Source organism: Aedes aegypti, chromosome 1 (assembly GCF_002204515.2).
Source record: "Aedes aegypti strain LVP_AGWG chromosome 1, AaegL5.0 Primary Assembly, whole genome shotgun sequence".
NCBI lineage: Eukaryota > Metazoa > Arthropoda > Insecta > Diptera > Culicidae > Aedes > Aedes aegypti.
The window spans coordinates 205468380-205483484 of record NC_035107.1 but is presented as its reverse complement, the minus strand read 5'-3'; the positions used below and the strand labels follow the sequence as shown (position 1 = coordinate 205483484).

Genomic DNA, 15105 nt, shown 5'->3' with positions numbered 1-15105 from the left:
ATTTTGGGTTGAAACTATAATCGATATACTTAATTTTGGGTAAAGTAAACTCAAAAATTAGGTAAAAATATTTCTCCGTGTATGAAAAAATGATTAAGGTTATGTAAAACTTATGTATGAGAAATAATATCAAATAAAACCATTATTAAAATAAGCTGTTATCTGATTAATTATTTATTACAAATATTTATAGAAAATTATAACTAAATTCTCGAAAACTTATTCATATAGACTCAAGTCAAAAAAGTGTACAAACTTACTTTATCGATCCTACGTGTTTCGCAGACGAAATTCTACACGTTTCGCTCTGAAATAACTCGATTATTCTCTTTTAGAACGTTTAATTTTCGGATTTACAAAACGACGAAAGTAAGATTTTCAACTTTCGCAACCTAACCACTACTTTCGCCGCCCCGCTGTGTGGAGAGACAAAGTGACTTAACCACGAATCAAAACAAAACACTACTTGAGCCGATTTTACACTGGTAGAAAAACGTCGAAAGTAATTGAATGAAACGGCTTATCATTTTCTTATAATTATTTTTGTGGGAAATGATAGAAACTACCTAGTTTTTGAACGTGAGCTGAGTGTATGCAAAATTTAAGCGAAGTACACGGCAAAAAAATGTTAGAAAGGTGATTCATTTTAAAACAGTTTTAGCAGATAGATTGTTATTTTTCCTTTTTAATTTTCTCAAAACCGTATAAAAGTTACTTACGTCGATTTGAAAAAGTAATCGAGAATTCATTTTTATTCTCGCCAGAAAACAGCACAAAAAGGGTATTTTTCACCCATTTGACAAAATTATGCAATCTGGAAAAAGAGTAAAATATACCCGTTGATTTGACGTACAAGCCGTTTACTCTTTAAAGAGTAAAGGCCCTTTACTCTTTTTATGAGTTAAACTAGTTTCTCTCAAAGAGGGTACTTTTTTACCCTTTAAAGGGTACTTTGGTCTTACAGTGTGAGTAGTTTATGAGGTTTTATGAGTTTGACAGCACGTCTCTGCCAACTCTCCACACCAACACTGATGACAGATTTTTGAACAGTGGAGACTACGAAACGTTTTCAGTCAGCTCAAAATCAAAACAACGAGTATTTCGCCGCGGCGTAGAAAATTAATTCATGTACTCATAATCTAATGGATTATTTTGTAATATAGTGTGTTAAAAAGTGTAATTAATTGAACCTTGCCGCATCTTCAAGATGACAGACGAAGAATCCACGTTCAAAAAGCCGTCGATCGATTTGAAGCTACTCAGTAAAAGTCGCAGAGCAGAACTTCCGGCCTCTGCATCGACGGCAGATGTTCCTGAACCGACGGCAGCGGAAGAACCACCAACCCAACAGAGAGAACAGCTGCTCGCAAGTGATTCGAACGAGATTCCTCCCATTCCGTACAAGGAACCTGCTTGGTCGCAAAAGTGCGATGCATCTTTACAGTACAGTTTTGAGGTTCTCAAGAATGGTGTGATTATAGAAAATGTTAAACAGCTCCAGAACAAAGCGTTTTGGTTGTTTGGTCGTCTTCCGAATTGCGATATAAATATGGCCCATCCAACTATATCCAGGTATCATGCGATTCTACAGTACAGAGGAGCTGAACAGGAAGCAGCTGATGTCGATTCCGATGAAGAGGAAGAAAGCAAATCGCTTCATGTTACCATTGAGCCGGGATGGTATCTTTATGATCTCAATAGCACCCATGGAACTTTTCTTAATAAGCAACGTTTAAAGCCGAAGACATATGTTCGCGTCAAGGTAGGATATATGATTAAGCTTGGATCGAGCTCGCGTGTTTATATCCTGCAAGGCCCATCAGAAGATGAAGATGAACCGTCCGCAATGACCATCACGGAGATGAAAGAGATGCGCCAAAAACAGGAAAAACTTCGAGAGGAAATGGCTGAGATTGAACGGCAAGAGAAGGAGCGCATAGAAAAGTTGAAAGAATCGGAGGGAATCAATTGGGGAATGGCTGAAGATGCTGACGAGGAGACTGATCTCGCTCACAATCCCTTTGCTGTGACCAACAATGAAGAACTGTTCTTGGATGATCCCAAAAAAACTTTACGCGGATACTTCGAGAGGGAAGGCCACGATTTGGACTACAAGTTGGAAGAATTGTCGGTGGGCAACTACGTCTGCAAGGTTGAACTTCCCGTGGACGACGATTTTGGGAGACCGATTGTGGCGGAGGTAACTCATAAGGGCAAAAAGAAGGAAACTGTCGTGCAATGTGCACTCGAGGCCTGTCGCATACTCGATCGGTATGGATTGCTCCGGCAAGCAACTCACGGTAAGAAATTATTCATTTTGGGCAGGCCTGCCCAACGTCCGGCTTGCGAAGGCCCTTCTCATATCTGGCTTTTTTGCTGATCTACCAACATGATGTTTGAACATTCCAAGGCAAATTACTACTACATCAGATTCTTTAATTTTAAGTTATTTAATTTTGATGATTCTTTACATTATTTGTTTCCACCTTAATTTGATTACGGTAAAGATGGGCGTGGCCGGGAATAGCGATATTCATGATTTTGGTATTCTTGTTCAAGATTGGATTAAGGTTTATTCCCCGGCCTTGTTCCTGAAAGCAATCAGGATGAGATAATCAAAGAGAAACATGAATGTTGCTAGTATGGTTTTTCTACATTTTATCTAGATTGCTAGGTATTTCATATTGAACATGAAAAACCAAGGATGTTGTACAAAGTACGACTACTTGTGTTACAAAAATGTCGTGCGAATTTTGTGTAACACAAGTAGAAACAACTGAAAGGTTAATACAGATAGAAAAAGCTCTCAACAACATTCGACAAAAAACTTAAGGACAAAACAATCTCACTGAATCATAAGGTGGATTGTCGCAAACTTCTGAGCATCAATTTTATGCATGAGAAAGATCATAATAGGGGTGATCGGGGCAATATGGGCCGCCTAAGGAAAACGTCATGAAATGCATAGAAAAACAGCAAATGCAAGTGAGTTGTACTATAAAATGCTATCTTCCATGTTACATCGATAATTAATGTTAACATCAACTTGCAAATTATGTCAGGAACTTTTTGGAAAACCATGTTTTTCTACGTGGTCACCAACCATATGGGGCATTAGGAGCCACCCTACGGGGCAGTATAAGCAACATCATTCAATCGAATGATTTTTATTCAAAACAGTATAGAGAAGAGTTAGTGGTGAAGAGTACATTATTGGAAAGGAAATTGTATTAGCTTTGCTTGAAATATTTGATTCTAGCGGCTTATTTTTTAAAGATGCATAATACATAATAAACAGACCATGTTATAGCACTCAACGATTAGCCATTCAAAGGAACAAAACTGGTCCTCGGTAAAGCCCTCATTGTCGAATACGTTGACAAATTTTTCAGCGAACAGCTGACAGATTTCTTGCGTGGTAGATGGGTTTCTCTGTTCAGCTCCATAGAAGACAGATTCTTTACGCTGTTCATTCACAAATTTCCAGAAGGATTTTAAGCTTATTTTTAAGTTTAAGCTCTATATCTCGCTGGTGCTGAGAGTAACATAAGCAACTTAATCTTTCATACTCTTTATTGATCCTCACATAATTGTCTCTTAGAGGAAGCGTTCGATGCTTTGTTAGTTTCCTTAAGAGCCAGTTCGCGAGAGCCGCAACCCCTTCTTTTATCGATGTTCTCCGATCAGGCTGAAATTTTCAGGGATTGTTTTACTATATAAAAGAAGATGTTTTGCAAAATTTTAGATTTTTATATTAGGGGGAAGTGGGACAAAATGACCCCCAATGATTTCATGTCACTAAACATGCAAAATCACTAAAACTGATATAACTATAGTAAAACTGCACGGATTATGTTGAAATTTGGCATGATTACTCTACGTTATATAAACTTTAAGATCAGCATGGTATATGAATTTTGAAAGAACTTCAAATCGAGAAAAACAAGTTTTTCATTAAAGAAATAGTAATTTTCAAATCGATTTTTTTCTTAACAACCGAACTAGGTCAAAAAACTAAATATGACGTTTTGTAGGGCAACTCATGGGCTTTCATTTGAGGTATAATCCAGATATGCCGTTTCAAAAATTTTCGAAAAAATTTTTTTTTGCGGGGTGGTGTTTGAACTTGAGCCATTTTGCGAGTACCGCAACCGCCTTGTCTAGAGAGGTTGTATTGATGTTCTCCGATAGAGCTGAAATTTAGAGGAGTTGTTTTCCTATATGAAAAAAGATATTTCGCAAAATTTCAGATTTTTGTATTAGGGGGAAGTGGTACAAAATAACCTCTAAAGATTTAATAAATAAAAAATGTACAAAATCAATAAAACTGCTACAGCTATAGTAAAAATGCACGAATTTGTATGAAATTTGGCATGTTTACTTTACGTTACATGAAATTCAAAATGAACATGGTACAGTCAACTCTCCATAACTCGATATTCAAAGGACCATCGAGTTAGGGAGGTATCGAGTTACAGAACACAAAATCAGTACAACTGCGATTCAAGGGACCATCGAGTTAGCCATGAAAACCATCTCTCAGTATGGTTCTCTAACTCGATATCGAGATACGAAATATCGAGTTAGGGAGAGTTAACTGTATTTGGATAAAAAAAAGTTTCAAATCGAGAAAAATCTGTTTTTTTTTGTAAAATTAGTTTTTTTATTATAAATTGACTTATTTTTGGTCAACCGAACTAGGTCAAGAAACTAAATATGAAGTTTTGTAGGGCAACTCAAGGGCTTTCATTTGTGTACCGTGGTGAATAAAAATCCGGACGGTATGAGCAATCGGTTGAGTGGTTCAAAAGTTATGTTTTTTTTTAAATAAGAAAAATGCAAAATCGCGATTTTTCTGGTCACCCTATTTCGGAAATGGTCACCCTTATTAAAAAATTGCAAAAACACGTGTATCCTTATTTCGGATAAGGAACAAAATAGCAAATTTTTCATGTAACATATCCTTATCCTTATTAAAACTAAATAATAACAGATTGCGCCCTGAATTACCCTATAATAAATTCAAAAAATTGAATTTGTTTACCTAGTAAGAGACTTATTATAAGTAATAAAAATATGATGTATCTCTAACCAATCAATTTATAGCTTTGAGCTGATCTTATCGGGGACATTTATATGTTCTCTCAAGAGACCTCAGAAAGGCTAATACGTCGAAACAACTATAAAAAGAGCATATTTATAATTCAATATAGTTGTATAAATGTTGTGGGTGTATTCGTCGGCACTATCACAAATATAAGTTCACCACTGAGAAAAAAAGTTCGTCTGGAGTAACTTTTTTTTGTTTGTTAATTATTTATCAAAGATAACTGAATTATAAATGCGTGTAAAGCGATCAATTATGTTTAAAACAAAAAAAAAGAATTGAAATAAACTTATTAACCTTCAATTTAGCATTTTATTGGTTAATATTACCAGAGTGTCCGAATATTGGTACCGTCCAAATTTTGATTCACTACGGTACACCGCGAACTAAGTTGCCCTACAAAACTTCATATCTAATTTTTTCACCTAGTTCGGTTGACAACAAATTAGTCGATTTGAAAAAAAAACTAATTACATAAAAAACAGGTTTTTCTCGATTTGAAACATTTTTTTATCCAAATACAGTTAACTCTCCCTATCTCAATATTCCGTATCTCGATATCGAGTTAGAGAACCATACTGAGAGATGGTTTTCATGGCTAACTCGATGTTGCACTGGTTTTGTGTTCTGTAACTCGATGCCTCCCGATTTGAAACATTTTTTTTAATCCAAATACCATGTTCATTTTGAATTTTATGTAACGTAAAGTAAACATGCCAAATTTCATACAAACTCGTGCATTTTTACTATAGCTATAGCAGTTTAATTGATTTTGTATATTTTTTATTTATTAAATCTTTAGAGGTTATTTTGTACCACTTCCCCCTAATACAAAAATCTGAAATTTTGCGAAATATCTTTTTTCATATAGGAAAACAACTCCTCTAAATTTCAGCTCTATCGGAGAACATCAATACAACCTCTCTAGACAAGGCGGTTGCGGTACTCGCAAAATGGCTCAGGTTCAAACACTACCCGAAAAAAAAAATTTTTTCGAAAATTTTTGAAACGGCATATCTGGATTATACCTCAAATGAAAGCCCATGAGTTGCCCTACAAAACGTCATATTTAGTTTTTTGACCTAGTTCGGTTGGTAAGAAAAAAATCGATTTGAAAATCACTAATTTTTTTATGAAAAACTTGTTTTTCTCGATTTGAAGTACTTTTAAAATTCATATACCATGCTGATCTTAAAGTTTATATAGCGTAGAGTAATCATGCCAAATTTCAACATAATCCGTGCACTTTTACTAAAGCTATATAAGTTTTTGTGATTTTGCATGTTTAGTGACATGAAATCATTGAGGGTCATTTTGACCCACTTTCCCCTAATATAAAAATCTAAAATTTTGCAAAACATCTTCTTTTATATAGAGGAACGATCCCTGAAAATTTCAGCCAGATCGGAGAACATCAATACAACTTCCCTTGCAGTTGCAACCCGATCTCTGCTCGCGTCGGACTTACTTCTTCGCCTCTCTCGCTTTCGTTCGCATTTCGTAGAAAATGTCCGGTACGCGGAAAAATACTCTAGTGGTTGACTTTAGTGTCCTCCCCGTTCGCCCTGATGTGGCAAAAGTGAAGGATTTTTTGGAGAATGAAATAAAGCTCCAGCTTGCGGACCTCAAAAGCATACAGTTGCATCACACGCGCAACTGTGTGCTTATAGAAATGAAAACGCAAGAAATTGCCGTTCGCTACCAATCAGAGCATAATTGGAAGCGTGCAATGCTTTGCGGTAATACGAAATTTCGGATTCCGGTCTACATCGATTGTGACGCAGTGACGGTTCGTGTCCACGACCTCCCACCGTCGATGAGCCACGTTACCGTTGCTGACCACATAATGAAGTATGGAGAGGTAATCTCCATTAGAAACGAGAAGTGGAAGCACTACTTTCCCGGGATATCTAACGGAGTGCGAGTGCTTAGGATGAACTTATTTCGACAAATTCCTTCTTTCATCACTATTGAAAACGAGCCTACAATGGTTTCGTATATCAACCAGCCCAAATCATGTCAACGATGCGGCCAATCGACTCATCCCGGCGAGAAGTGTCCGAATTCAAGTCCCGCACCAACTAATAAATCATCGCGAACATCGACAGCATCCAAATCGTCGGACGAGTTGTTTAATCAGGATGACTTTCCTCCGATAAACGACAACCAGCAAAAATCACCATCTCCTGTTCGTGCAAGTGAACCAGCAGAAGCGAAACAACAGAACGACGACAACAATGACGACGACTGGACCGATGATGACAATGCGTCAAACTCATCCACGGAACACAATGAGGCTACAAATAAGCGACGGCGATCGAGACGGGTCAACGAGAAAAGCGAAACCAAAAAGAAGGCTTGTTCTGATCAGTGTTCCCCAAACACTGATCATACTGCGACCGTTGTATCATCAGAAATTGAGAAGGGTGTAACTAATAATAAACATAATAAGGGTTTGAATTTTTCTATTCATAATAGAAGCTGAATATCGGCTCTGTGATGCCGGATACGGCGTGTGAGCCTTCAAATAAACGTAATAGTAAAAAAAAAAAAAAACTTCCCTTGGAAAGGAGGTTGCGGTTCTCGCGAACTGGCTCTTAAAGCGGCTCTCTTCTGCGACTTAAGTTGGCGAAGCTCTTTTGTTTGCCAGGGAGGATACGCGTCTTGCAGATGTATGCGCTTTGGTACATGCTTGCCGATGAAATATGTGAGAACATTTGAAAAAATAGTTGCAGCGACTTCGACATTGCGGGGGTCAAGAATAGTTGCCCAGTCGATACTTGACAGGACATCTGCAATGCTACGATGATCGGCTTTCACAAAGTTGTACCATTTGAATTCGGATATCCGGTAACCTTTAATAGATATCATCAAAGCAAGATGATGAGCGACATCTTTTACTAAGACGCACGGAGCCTCGGAAATGATTGGTGCTTTTCCTTGGAAACTCACGAAACATGGATCCAGACTGCGATTATTTTCATTGACAACGTGATTGATTTGAGCCAATGTGGCGGCACTGTAGCTATCCAAAAGATTAATCGCACAGGCATGGAACGACGAGCACTCGGGGTCCGGATATAGGAAACCGCTGACGATTTCCACGAAACACCAGCAAGATTGGAGTCACCAACAATGATAACTTCGTCCATCGGTAATGCTGACTCCATCATAGAGAACACAGATTGACAGTGAGCATTGACAAATTCGATGTCGCGCACCCGATCGGGTGCAATGTACAAGGCGCATAGAAACAGTGTACGACTGTCGAGCTGGATAGATACCAAGACTTGTTCCAATCACCCCATAAAAGTGCCTAAGTTTAATATGATGCACATTTAACTAACTTTGTAAAGATTACCAAAAGGAGTCTGTTATCTGATTTACTAATTTTTAAACTTGGTTTTCAATTTTGGCTTTACAAGAATTTTAACTACCCTTAGAAGGGTTCAGGGTCATTTGGCATAAGGTCATTTGACATAAAGGACATTTGGCATAACGTTCATTTGGCATAATTTTGAACAATGTGAAAACAAAGGGTCATTTGACATAACGGACATTTGGCATAATAACAAGCCATGTGTAAAGTAAGAATCAATTGGCATAATATCAAACCATATGTTCATTTGGCATATCGGACATTTGGCATAATATCAAACCATCTGAAAAGTAAGGGTTATTTGGTATAATAATTCTGATATTCCTTTTTCTATGTGAAAAAACTGTTGTAATATTACGCAAAAGAAAAAGTCATGTTAAAAAGAAGGGCAAATTCCTATATAACAAAATAACGCGTCGAATCGCTCTAGCAATAACCCTCGAAAGTATACCTTATGTTTAAAAAAAGGGTAAATCTCTAGATAAATATCATGACTAAACAGGATAACAGAAGATGAACTAGGGTGTCAATCAGTGACGCAATATTTCTTAATTTGAAATTAAAAATTGAAAACAAGGTAATGACTTTGGAAAACAATGTCCGTTATGCCAAATGTCCTTTATGCCAAATGGCGTTATGCCAAATGAACTTATGCCAAATGGCTTTATGCCAAATGGCCCGCTCCTCCTTAGAAGGCTTTTCGTCCCTAATTTTAAATTTTACACTTTGGCCACCTCCCTTGACACGGTAACCTGGATTTGGCTCATTCTGAGAAACACTAATTTACAGTATAACTAACTCAGTAATTCTTTTGCAGAGCCACGGCGCCGTCATAAGAAAACGTCCGATTCGGACGACGACGACGATTTCCTTGATCGGACGGGAGACGTGGAAAGACGTCGTCAACGAAAGCAACTCAAAAATTCAACTGAAGTTCACACGTATGAAGATCTTATTCGACGCGAGTCTGAACTTTTAGAGCGACTTGAACAGATTGAAGGGAAAATACAGCAGCGGCAAATGATTGAAAAGGGGACCCGGTTACCGGAGAACGACGACGATGTGGATGATTTCTTGACAAAGCTATCGGAGGACAAGCCCTATGATAAGTTTGAAGTTCGCCGATTGAGATTAGAGAAGGAAAAGCTTTTAAAAGATCATGTTACACTTCAGAAGCTTATCAAAATAGCTAAACCTTTAGAACTTCCAGGTATGAGCCAAGGGCCTTCAAGCTCTGGAAGTAGTAAAGACGAACTCAAGAAAAAGATGATGCCACTATTCGGCAAACGAAATAAATTATGCAAGACGTTCGGCATTAAAAAGTCAGAAATAAAAGTTGGTGGTGCTACTAGTTCCTACGGTGACGAAGTCGAAGAAGAGGAAGATGCTGAACAAGAAAAGGACGAATCTAGGGTTGAGAAAAAACAGGAACCTGAAAAGGTGCAGTCAGAAATGATACCAAAGAAAGTTCAGGGGCCTGTTTTTAATCAAGAGTTACTTGAACAGAATTGTAAAACAATCAAGAGCCCTGAAGATATAGAGGTATCTGCAGCCAAGTCACAAACTCACCAAGACGAACAGTCTTCACAGTCAGAAGGTAACAAAAAGCGAAGAAGTGAAACGGAGCTAGAAGATTCATCATTGTCGTCTGCTGTTGGCAGAAAGAAGCGTAGTCGAAATCGTACCCGGGAACGGAATCGAGACAATGTTGATTTTGACGACACGGACGAGTTGCAGAGCGAAGAGAAGAATATTGAGTGGGTTCCACCTCAGAACCAGACTGGCGATGGAAGGACCTCGCTTAACGAAAAATTCGGCTACTAGGGTACTCCATGGAAAGGTACCGTGAGGGCCCCTAACTCTGCGCAGCTCCTAACTCTGCGCACTTTTACCAAAATCCACCAAAATCTGGTAAAATACTTACATTTTTGTTCAAAATTTATTTTCATATATTGCTACAATAGTAATAAAAAAGTACGCGAAGAACTTTCTTGACAAATTTACGTTTATTACTTTAATAAAAAATAAAATAGCTTTAAAAATATTGAAAAACGTCCACATTGACTGTCCGTTAGCAAAAATGCTAAGGGAGTACTTCATCACTTAAGTCATTTGAAGCAAATTAAAGATAATATATTTCAGATTTTTAGTACGTAGGCACTAGTTTATTTATCGAGCAATCATCACTGGTAAAGTGCAACTTTTTTTTTTCTTCATTTTCTTATTCTTCTTAAGTGCGCATAGTAAGGAACCATTTTTCAACTATGTTCCTTACTATGCGCAGCAGTTATAAAACGTTATTTTCAACAAACAATCAACCCTCCAGAGATCGATATTGAAGGGAACCATCGACTTGTCGACACCATCGTGATATGGAATAGAAATGCTTTGGAAAATGGTTTGAGGGGACCATCATAGTAAGGGAAGATTAAAAAATGACGTCCATCATATTTTAAGGATTTCTACACTCCGTCCCCTCAATCCCTGTCGCGATTTTTTACAGTACCTAATGCATGCATTGTCACATTTTCATAGACTCTTCCTCCCCTCAATGATGGACGTAATTTTTGAATGCTCCCTAACCATGCAATAAAATTATTTAGATTTTTTGTATAGTTCCATGAGTCAATATCGAGTAATGGAACATCGAGGTTTAATCGTATTTGCTATATAGAAACGCCCATAAAGTACTGCTATTGATCTGCAATAGGAATCGTTCATTAATCGGACCCGAACCGAACCAAAGAAAATTTGGTTTTTATATTTTCTAGTGAAAATACATAAACAAACAGTCCAAGCTAACGTTAACCAAGGGTGAACGCAAAAAAGACGTAGTTTGTACCCTTTTTGTATGCTGGTTTAGATTTTAGAAAACTAAGTTAATTACATGTTTTGGAAATCATATACACCCCCATTATTGTTTACGTTCGAATGCGCTTTTGATCGAAAAGCGATTCGCATTCTCGTTCACCCTAGCAAAATCAAATGGGCCATGGATTCGATCGAAAGTTGGATCCGCCTTAAACAAGAATAAGGGTGATAATGATTTCGATTATTTTGAGAGTTGCACTTAATGGCATTCATTAACAGTAATTATCATGGATTGAATTATGGATAAAATTCCCTTCATTCAGTAAACTTCTATGTTAGAGACATTCCACGCTCCACTAGGGACGTAATGCCGGATAAAGTAAGAAAATGAAGAGTTCAACTGTTAGTAATGCTTTTAGTAAAATACATTAACTGTTTTAAAGAATTTATCGAGTGCGCAGAGTTAGGAACCTAAATGCGCAGAATAAGGAGCATTGCAAAAATGAGTGCGTAGAGTTAGGAACACGGACACCCTTAAGAAAAAATAAAAAATTGCAATAAAAATCATTACTTAGTGAAGCTTTTATATTTTTTCCTTATACATACGATCAATAAGTATTTGCTCCCAAAATTTCAGACTATTGTGTTTTGTTTTCAATTAACTACAGCTGTTTGAAATTTGAAAAGCCTTAACTGCGCAGAGTATGGGGCCTTCACGGTACGTACAATAAAAAATGAATTGATTGAATATAGTGAGACAGTTATTAAGATGACAACCGCACTTTCCTCCCTGACATCTCGGGAAAATCTAGAAACCTCCATGCTTTAGCCAAGATCGAATTTCGTATCTAATCAGTGCATTTCAAACAACATTTCTCGAGTTCAGTATCATAAGCAGTGCTGGGAATGGTAACAGTAGTAGGCTTGAATTTCGAGAAAATCACGTGGCTCTCTCACTACAGTAGCTAAAAAAAATGTGAATCTCATCAAGTAACCTATTTTTACTGCGTGAATTTTCTAAATCTGTAGTGTCATCATAGGCTGTAAATGCAGCGGGAAATAGAACATTTGTCTACAGTAATTTTGGGTAGCCCTTAGCAACGGGTGTTTTGCAATTTTGCTTTTACCTACAGCAGCGATGAGCGTGAATTTCACTGGCTTCGCTGACAGTGATTTGCTTTGCTAGGCTACGAATCAATGCACGAGTTCACTAATTTGACGTTTGAGCGGTGCTGAATTCACTTGTTTCCATGGTCACATAAATAACACGGCACCGCTTAAACGTCATATAGTGAACTCGTGCATCGGTCCACTGTACAGTGAATTTGAAGATTTTTCCCAACCCTGATCATAAGGGCCTAACTGCAGTGATCGATTTTCTCTTTTTTTAATTACATGGCCGGGCGACTGATTGCAACTGCTATTTTCGTCTCAGTAGAAAGTACTCATAGTTCTTCGTCGTACTGCACCGTAAAATATAACCAAAATCAATTGAATTTTGAATACTTATGCGAAGAGAAAATCGACGAAGAGCAATCGATCTCTGTAGATACGCCTGTATGATACTCAACGCGAGATTACAGCTTTTTGAAGATTTGGCCGATCTAATTTATTACGTAACGATAAAATTGACAAAATATTCCTTTTTCTCGGCAAGTAGGGGACATTTATGACTTTTGTATGTACCAGATGCAGAAGTATCTCGTCATAAATTAAAACCATGCTATTTTGGACCTTGTAATAATCCGTGAAACAGGTTTATTATGGATCAGTAAACAATCAAGAATGACATTTATTTTCCCAACATGCTAGTTTGGCCTACTAGATGAATATTAAGTACATCAGCCTACTACATCTCTCCTTCTGCTAATCTGCTAATCTGCTAATATCAACGCACCCCCTAGCCATGGCCAATCTGCGTTGTTTACACAAACATCCCTATAAACCCCCACGCTGGGAAATACGTTTACCGAAAACGGCGTTATGAGGCTCTGCACTGCATTCCTGTATTGGATTTACTTTAATGGCATTGTTGTTAGCAAATTCACAAAAAGTGAAAGAGAAAGAAAACATGATTTATGCAGGCAGAGCCCCATAGGCCATGCTATACCCGTTAGCACGCCCGACGCCCACCGATGACAGAGTGGGTAGGCTCGCACCATCGTCCCGCCCTTCTTACCTATTTTTGAGATAGGCAGTTCTGTCAGGGTGTAAATAGTTATTATTATGCATGTAATCAAACCGATTTACGACCTTCCACGTGTTAACGATCTTGAGGTGGGGATATTTGCGTGCCGGGTATGCGTATCTTCCTGTTGTGACATCACTTCTCCACAATGGCTTGGAGGTTTCCTTCTTCATTTCGGTTGTTCTGGAAAGATAATAAAACAAGGAAAGGAAGGGGCCACATCAAGCCACAGAATGTCGGCCCATCTGATATTAGTTTGTATTAAATAATTATTGTTGTGAGTAGAGATCCTGAAAGGGAGAAATGCGAGTAGGCGGTAAGCCGCCAATCGAACCGTCAAAATCCCTTTTCAAAATACTTTTCAGGTGCTAAGTAACTTGTAAACTCCTACTCAATTATGTTTTGTTGGCCTGCACGTTTTATTTAGACACAATTTTATTTAGAAAACTATTTGGATCCGAGATTTTAGGTGCAGATTGAGCATGTTTGATAAACAAGCATCCTGTTTTCAGTTAAAGAAAGTTTAAGAAGTTGATGATTCTGTCATTTATACTAGCTATATACAAGAATTCACTGAATAAGTTTCAACGCGCGATTATAATACTTCAGTTTTTGTGCTGTTGTATTGGTGTATGTAGTGGGAAACCAATCAGTTTGGTGATTCTAACGGTAAAAAATAGCACGACGAAAGGAAAGTTGATAATCTATCATCGTTATGATTTCAGTCCTAATTTCATGATCCGTTTAATAAATTCCGCGTATGATTCGGCAATTTTAACAATTTATACATGTGTATTCGAAGAAAACAGACTACGAGCATTTATTACCTTGCAGATATTTATCATTTTCTACAGCCTAATTTAATAATACCTACATTGGTTGTAACAAAAAATCGATCTTGGGATGTTGATTTGCCTCCTAATCATAGTTTCGACAATAGTCACATGCTTACTATCCCTTATGGCAGTGTTGTTGATTCTATTGTCTATCGCTCATCAGTTTCGCGCCACCCGGCAGGGACTTGGTCCTATGTACCCAATACTCTGCTGTGTCTTAACTTCACGCAATACATTCTGTAGATGTGTGATACAATTTGCGGAATATTATGATTTATCACTTCGTTCAGATGGAAAATTCTGTTATGGTACCATATTCACATATCAGATAACTCCCACCTGGAACGATGTAATACATCGGAGACATGTAGATTCAGATGTATGTATACGATCTATGCCTAGTTCGGCTCTGATCGACAGGCAATCAGTGTATTCAGTTTTTCAACTAGCTTGAAGCGATGAACGTTTCAAGACAAGTTCTCCACTATATCTGCTAGCAATCACCGGTCGTCGATAGACATTTCGGTTCTTTTCTGCTAAAGAAAGATCCGATTGTATGCCAAAGACTATGGCTCATGCTTTTCAATACAGCTGGAAAAACAAGAACTACACCCAGCACCAAATAGTACGTAACTATGAGGCGGACCGGAAGGTTTGATGAGCATTCCCCACCATCAGCCTACTACATCTCTCCTTTTCTCTAAATAGATAATAATGTCCTTTGTATCGAACGTGACAAGTCTGATCGTTTTTTGTTTCTTGAAATGTATCAATTGACTTAACT

At 37.7% G+C, this 15105-nt stretch overlaps 1 protein-coding gene across 1 annotated transcript; it reads left to right on the top strand.

The window, feature by feature from the left end:
• The first annotated feature begins 1037 nt into the window (after nt 1-1037).
• LOC5570624 (kanadaptin) lies at nt 1038-10388 on the top strand. Its single transcript, XM_001659177.2, has 2 exons — nt 1038-2300; nt 9304-10388. The coding sequence occupies exons 1-2, from the start codon at nt 1208-1210 to the stop codon at nt 10308-10310; spliced, it is 2100 nt and encodes a 699-aa protein (XP_001659227.2). The 5' UTR covers nt 1038-1207; the 3' UTR covers nt 10311-10388.
• Nucleotides 10389-15105: the final 4717 nt, after the last annotated feature.

Excerpts from the sequence above, each read along its gene's own strand:
- LOC5570624 (XM_001659177.2), top strand. The coding sequence starts at position 1,208 with ATGACAGACGAAGAATCCACGTTCAAAAAGCCGTCGATCGATTTGAAG. Across the intron at positions 2,301-9,303 it reads GCTCCGGCAAGCAACTCACG|AGCCACGGCGCCGTCATAAG; the intron begins GTAAGAAATTAT and ends ATTCTTTTGCAG.